Raw genomic sequence first — 7,198 nt, 5'->3', positions numbered from 1 at the left:
ACTTGAGGGAGAGGGTCCACACGCTGGAGGTACACACACACACACACACACTTGAGGGAGAGGGTCCACACGCTGGAGGTACACACACACACACACCTCTGAGGGAGAGGGTCCACACGCTGGAGGTATACACACACACACACACACACACACACACACACACCTGAGGGAGAGGGTCCACACGCTGGAGGTATACACACACACACACCTGAGGGAGAGGGTCCACACGCTGGAGGTATACACACACACACACACACCTGAGGGAGAGGGTCCACACGCTGGAGGTACACGCACACTTTTCACGAGACATGTTTATTGTTATTAGACGTTTTATTCTGTTGACTCTAACGTTTGTCTCTGTCTGTCTTCAGGCGTCCAAACAGGCTGAAATCACCAAACTGCAGGAAGAGATTACAAAGGTAAAGTTTTATTGATCAGTTATTGATCGACTGAAAGGATTTTATTACTTTATAGATTATTAACAACTTTATAAAAACACTGTTGGAACATTAAATTCAATAAAGTCAATATCGTTTGTTCAGTATAAATATATATATATAAAATATATAATAATTTAATGATGATTTCCTTTCTCTCTGTCTCTGTCTGTCTCTCTCTCTGTCTCTGTCTCTCTGTCTCTCCAGCTGTCTGACAGGTTAAAGAAGAAGCAGGAGAGGTGAGACATCTACAGAATAATGAGAACAGAGTATTTGTACATGATGATGTGAGACGTTAGTGTTCCAGTTAAAGTAGAAACTTCACAACAAGTTTTTTTCTGTTTTGTAGTTTTCAGCGTCTGCAGGGAGAGAAGGAGGCTCTGTACAACGACAGCAGGTCAGAACTCTGCTTATACTGATTATACTACTAATAGTACTACTGCTAGTGCTACTGTTACTGTGACTTCTACTACCACTAGTAATACTACTATTGTTACTATTACAGCTGCTGCTGTCTGTATTATAACGCTACTGTTAATACCATTAATGTTCCTTACAGCTAATACTTGCTACTCATGATACTACTACCTCTTTGTTGTGTTGTACATCACATGTTGACGTGTTGTTGTTTGTTGTTTGCGTCTCTGCAGGACAAAGATCGATGAGATCAACCAAAGAAAAGAGGAGGAGCTTAAGGCCACGAACATCCGCATCCAGAAACTACATTCGGACGTCGTGGCAGCCAATCAGGTCTCAGTGACACCGAGAAGTACTCTGATCTATTACTGAAGTAAAAGTAGTAGTACCACAGTGAAGAAATACTCTGTTACAAGTTAAAGTCCTGCATTCAAAGGGTTACTTATGTTGGGAACGTAAAGGAGCGTGTTTGGTTATCAGCAAATATGAAACTAAACTATCAACATCAGTGGAGTTATTAACATCAATAAGTTAATTAGTAATTACTAATAAGGACGGGGCACCACCCTGCGGACAGGGACCAATAACCAAACTATAAACTAAGTCTCATAATTAGTGTTCACTCACGATATTAACAGTCTGAATACTATTACACGTTTGGAGTGAGAGTGAAGGTTTAAGTTCGAGCACGGGCCACTACATCCAGTTATTATTACACACATATGCACAAGTAATCACAGAAGACTGCTCTTTAAAATATAATAGTTTATTAAATCAAAATAATAAATGATCGAATCAGATAATATCAAAACCAACAACACTATCATACAATTATATGTCTAATACCTAAAATCAAATGAATAAAGTGGGGTAAGGATATGTATATATGTACGTGTGTGTGTGTGTGTGTGTGTGTGTGTGTGTGTGTGTGTGTGTGTGTGTGTGTGTGTGGAAAAGGGGGGAGCCACTCAGACAGTGGGGGGGGGGGGGGGGATCTCAAAACGGGGCGTGGACCTACGAGCAAAGATGGCTGAGTCTAAAGACTACGACAAGATGGCTGAGAGGGGCTACGTCGTGTAACCACGTGGGGTGACGCACACTGTGGGTTGGGACAATAGATGACTGAGATGGCCAGCAAAAATCAGTGAATCTAACCATGTGTGTGTGTATGTGTTAGTAGGGCGAGAGAGAGAGAGAGGGAGAGAGAAGGAAAACCGAGCTCTCACTGCGGTGCTCTGCGCCGCAGTGAGAACAGCTGATCTATCCGTAAACTCTGCGGTCGGGTTCTGAATCGACCGGTCACGCTTATACGGTGATGGTTACGGTTCTAACTCTCACTCACAGAGCCGATTTAAAGAAGAGAGAATAAAACCGAAACAAATAAAAAGAATCCCCAAACAAAACAGATCTTTATCACTGCGGTGAGATGCGAGTATTGCTTCCTTATCACCCCGAAACTCGGTCGGCGAGACGAGGGTTAGCCACCGTGGTTTTAGTTCTTAAAGTAATAAAATCACAAGCTCCACATCCACTAGCAGTGATAGATCTAATGCAAACAGTTACAGCAGGAAATACACAATATAACGGGATGCTTGCGCAATAACACGTTCTAAACACGAAAGTAACTTAACAAAACAAGATACAGGAATAACAACGGAATAAACTAATAATCTAAATTAAACTGCCCAGATACCAACATAACTCTTACTGTTAGAAGCTTCTTTTCGATGGACCGGTCCTCGAGTGGTAGGAGACCCTCGGTGGCGCTCTGCTGCGGAGCTTGGCGCAGACTCGACCTCCTCGCTGCAGAGAGGAGGTTTAACTTCGGCTGAGGGACGGGGGTGACTCGTCCGTTGCCGGAAATCTTCGGCTGGTAGAAAGGGGATTAGTCGCCCTTTTTGCCGGCAATGTGTACACTAAAGGGTGGGGGAACGGGTCGTAGAAGTTATCCGTTCTCGCACTACAGGATCCAAAACAAAAATATAAAACACAGTCTGTGGTTCGACCAGCGAATGTAACATGTGAGCTGATAGGATTTGATGAGGCAAGCGCTTCCTTGTGGAAGCTGTGCTCTGGCTTATAAACCAGGTAATACAACAAGTGGGGGGCCCTTTCTTAGCCAATGAGGGACCAGCATCAGGTTCCGGCTGGAGCTAGGAGGTGTGGTCATCCGGCTTGGAGTCTTTATCAGACCCCAGATCAGGCGCTTTGTGGAAAGGAAGGAGACATGGGCGCTTCTTTGGTTGAAAGCACATGTGAGCCAGGAGACCAGGGTCAGACCCCAACACTTAAATAAAAGTACAGAAGTATCAGCATCAACATATACTTAAAGTACCACAAAGTACTTATAATGTAGAATACTATATATTATACCATTGTCTTATAATTATTGATGCATTCATGTGTTCATCATCATTTTAAAATAAAAAAAATGTCCTCACCAGCGAGTTAAAAACAAAAAAATGAAACTGCTCATAATTCATCTCTAATATTTATTTTATATTTATGTAAACAAACAACTGGATTTATTCAAGTTTCTCATCAAAAACTTTACTTTAATCTTGTAAATTACTACATTTAAACATAACGTTATAATTTACCTTCGCGTAATACTCATTCTTACTGAAAAGAGCTTGAACGCATCACAGTGTTACTCAATGGAACCTCCGTTAACGTTAGCCGTTAACGAGCTTCGTTTTTCAGCCAAGCAGCACTGTGCTAGCAGCTAACCGCTAACGTTAACCAGCTCTCCAACTGCCGATTACGACACAGATGTCTTGTGCGCGATGTAGCGTCATCAGAGAGAAACTAGATATCGTATTAATAATCTGAAATCACATAGTCCGACAAGTAACTAAAGATATCAGATAAATATAGTGAAGAAGAAGTAATAAAGTAGTATGAAATATAGATACGCAATTAAAGTACAAGTACCTTAAAAAAATAGTGTGACTGACGTTGTGTGTTTTGTGTTTTTAGACAACAGCTGAGCTGAGAGAGCAGCTGCAGAGCAAAGAGAAGGAACATGACCTGGCTCTGCACACCTTGAGAGATCAGGTAACACACACACACACGCACACACACACACGCACACACACACAGGAAACAGGAAGAGGGAGTTAACAGAAGGAAACATCTGAAGAGAAAGAAAGACCCTAAATGTAGTACTACTAAGTGTAGTAAAGTACATTTACATCCAGACAGCGTGTTCTTTCTCTCCTCACACATTTGTTCATAATGAAGCTACAATATTGGCTCCAAACAAGTGTGAAAAAAAAACATTTTCCACAACAAGGCTGAGGAGGAGACGAGGAAACGGAGTGAGAGATGAGGAACTAAAAACTGACGACTTCAGGGTTTCCTGCTCTGCTCTTTCACTTGAACATATTTGTCTGCCAAAGTGATTCAGTCACGAAAACTTCATTTATATTCACAAGGGCTGCACAGTATCGAGTCACGTAACGTGAGGCGTTGAGAAGAAGAGCTGGAAAAACAAAAAGTCAGACGGAACCAACATTCCAGCTTTAAATCCGTCGAAAAAAAAAGCGCCTTAAATCAAACGTGTGGGCGCATTTTCACAAGATGGACGTCTAGTTTTATAAAGCGTGATGTTGAAAAGCTGAATATGTTCTCTCTTCAAGATAATCATCCACCCCATTATGCATGATGAACGTTACACAATAGAACTAACTGGATACGGTCGATGATGATAAAGAAACTTCTTTAGTTCGTTATATTAGAAATATTCTGATTAATAGTTGTAGAAACTGTGAAACCGTGATATTTTCCTCCGACAATAATTGTTTCTTTTTGCAACCAAATCTTCCTTTTGTTTTTAATAAATTGATCAAGAACAGTCGGTTGATGGTCGGCTGTTTATGCAGAGACTCTGAGTGATCGATGTTCCATCGGACTGACTTCTCTTGTCGATGAGTTGGGGAAAATAAGATCCGTGCAAAGTTTCATTGAGTAATGACGATACATTGTGCAGCCCTTTATTCAAAAAGTAAAATAAATGACTTATAAAAGAAGATATTGTATGTTTTCAGTGTCACTTTGGCAGTTAAAGCCTGGTGTGTTTCTGCCTGCTGCTCTCTGTGTTTCTGCCTTTATCCTGCTCTTGTCCTCCTCTGCTCTTTCTTCTTCTTGTCACTTTGGCTGTACTGTTCCCAATTTTCTTCTTTTGGTTCACGTTCTTTGTTATTCTTGCCTTTTTTATTTGTTTGTTTTATTTCCGGTACTCTTTGCTGGTGTCTTTCTGGGCTGGTCTCTCTGCTGTCCCCTGCCTGTGGTGCGTCTGTACTGCAGGTAGCCAATCAGAGTGCAATCAGTCAGGAACAGGTGGACAACATCCTGCAGGAGAACGATGCTCTAAGGACAAACCTAGCTGCTCTAGAACAGGTAATACTCCTAGAGAACATCACGTAGAACATCACGTAGAACCATAACACTACGTCTACTCCAAGGACTAACTTAGCTGCTCTAGAACAGGTAATACACCTGGAGAACATCATCCGGTAGTTTAATCCCCAAACACTGTTCTGTGGACTAACCCAGCTGCCATAAACAGGACATATACCTGGAGAACATTACATAGAACAATAACAAAATGTCATCTACAACCTCAACGCTACGACAATGAATATAGAACCTTAATGCTGGACCATTGGTTTAAAGAATAACATAGCAACCCTAGAACAGGTGCAGTGTATAAATAGCTAGAACCTAGCTGCTTCACACCCGATAATAAATCTGGAGAACATATCTAGTGATTTAAGGTCTGTGAACTAACCTAGCTGCTATAAAACGGGTACATCTCGAACATTACATCTAGAACCCCAACCGTACAACAGTGTTTTAAAACATAAATATGTTGCTACAGAACTTGTATTAGACTTGACTAGACGGATTTATGCAATCTGTAATTCTGTCTTTCAGAAATATTATCTAGAACCCATTTTACATCTAAAACACTAGCTTCCCCTAATGTTTCACTACTCAGACACTTGGATCCTAAACAGAATTTTCTAGAACACCTTACCCAGTTTGGACCTGTACCCCCATCTTGCAGGAGAACCGAGCTCTGAGGACTAATCTGTGCGCTCTTGAACAGGTAATTATATCTCAGACCCAACTTAGAACCCTTGCCTTAACCTTAGATTGATGGTCTGAAACCAATGTAGGCCTCAGTGACTTGCCACTTTTGTAAAATTTGCTTTAAACCTTCATCATTAAATAGCATTTCTAAAGTTTCAGGTCATGTTGCCTCTTTAACTCTAAACTGATGTCAGCATGCTAACGTTAGCTCTTTTACGTCAGCTTCACATCTGTAACGTTGCGTGTCCACAGAGGCCTTTTTGGACGTGAATGCAGCCTTTCGCCTGAATATTTAGAGACAACTAAACTACAACTAGTTTGTGAGATGCAACCTGTTTTTAATTTAATGATGCCTAAAACTCAACTTAAACTGAGCCAACTTTGAACTTTTGCAAAGCTGTTGCAGCCGATTCCAGTCCGTAAACAGTAACCCGACATCTAGAGAACTCGTAGAACCTCAACTAGAACCTGTGTATGTTCTCTGAGTCATTCATCTCCTTCTCATCTGCTTGATACTATGTTACTACGTTACTCGTAGAATCAATCGTTTTTTATTCGCCTCATTCGCTTCATTCATGCTGGAGAGGGGGCGTAGCTTAACTCCATGGAAGCCGTCATCAACTGAGCCCTTTATTTCCTGCATCAACATGGAAGAACCTGTATTTCTGCTCAGTACTTGTTGTAGAAGTCCCAGAGATCCAGATGAACTAAACGCCTTCTTGTCTGGTTCATGACATCATGTGGAGGAGTTCTCACTGTGTCTAGTGAGACACACGTCAGCTGGTTTACTTCAGCTCTATGAACCAAAATACACAGATTTTACTTTGAGCTCAATAAACTGATACAAAAGATGCTGAAATATCTACATGATGATGATTTGTAAAAGTCAGAATTCATGTTTTGTTAGTTCTCTCCTCAAGACGACAAGTAAACAACTTTTAAAATGTTTGTTTTCTGAATGGAGTCTGGTTCTATCGGTGCTATGCTAAGCTAATATTGTAGCAGCTCATCAACACTCAACATAACGTCATCTAGACGTTAATACAGCAGAGTAGTTTGTATCTGGTTTATTATACACACATGTATACACATAATTTGGTCTCTGCTCATAGTTTGGTCTCGGCTCATAGTTTGGTCTCGGCTCATAGTTTGGTCTCTGCTCATAGTTTGGTCTCTGCTCATAGTTTGGTCTCTGCTCATAGTTTGGTCTCTGCTCATAGTTTGGTCTCGGCTCATAGTTTGGTCTC

General features: G+C 41.2%; 1 protein-coding gene across 1 annotated transcript in view; it reads left to right on the top strand.

Annotated features, from left to right (window-relative positions):
- Window positions 1-262: 262 nt before the first annotated feature.
- Window positions 263-7,198, top strand: part of LOC116377380 (GRIP1-associated protein 1-like) — a gene marked incomplete at both ends in the record, with an annotated part of 12,523 nt that continues 5,587 nt past the window's right edge. The window contains 7 exons of the mRNA XM_031839008.1: window positions 263-284; window positions 372-419; window positions 645-676; window positions 787-834; window positions 1,088-1,187; window positions 3,834-3,911; window positions 5,163-5,255. Of these exons, the coding sequence (XP_031694868.1) occupies window positions 263-284; window positions 372-419; window positions 645-676; window positions 787-834; window positions 1,088-1,187; window positions 3,834-3,911; window positions 5,163-5,255 (421 nt within the window). The remainder of the gene's footprint in view (window positions 285-371; window positions 420-644; window positions 677-786; window positions 835-1,087; window positions 1,188-3,833; window positions 3,912-5,162; window positions 5,256-7,198) is intronic.

This window comes from Anarrhichthys ocellatus, unplaced genomic scaffold (assembly GCF_004355925.1).
Source record: "Anarrhichthys ocellatus isolate YVR2014 unplaced genomic scaffold, GSC_Weel_1.0 scaffold1181, whole genome shotgun sequence".
NCBI lineage: Eukaryota > Metazoa > Chordata > Actinopteri > Perciformes > Anarhichadidae > Anarrhichthys > Anarrhichthys ocellatus.
This window is presented reverse-complemented; position numbering and strand designations above follow the sequence as displayed.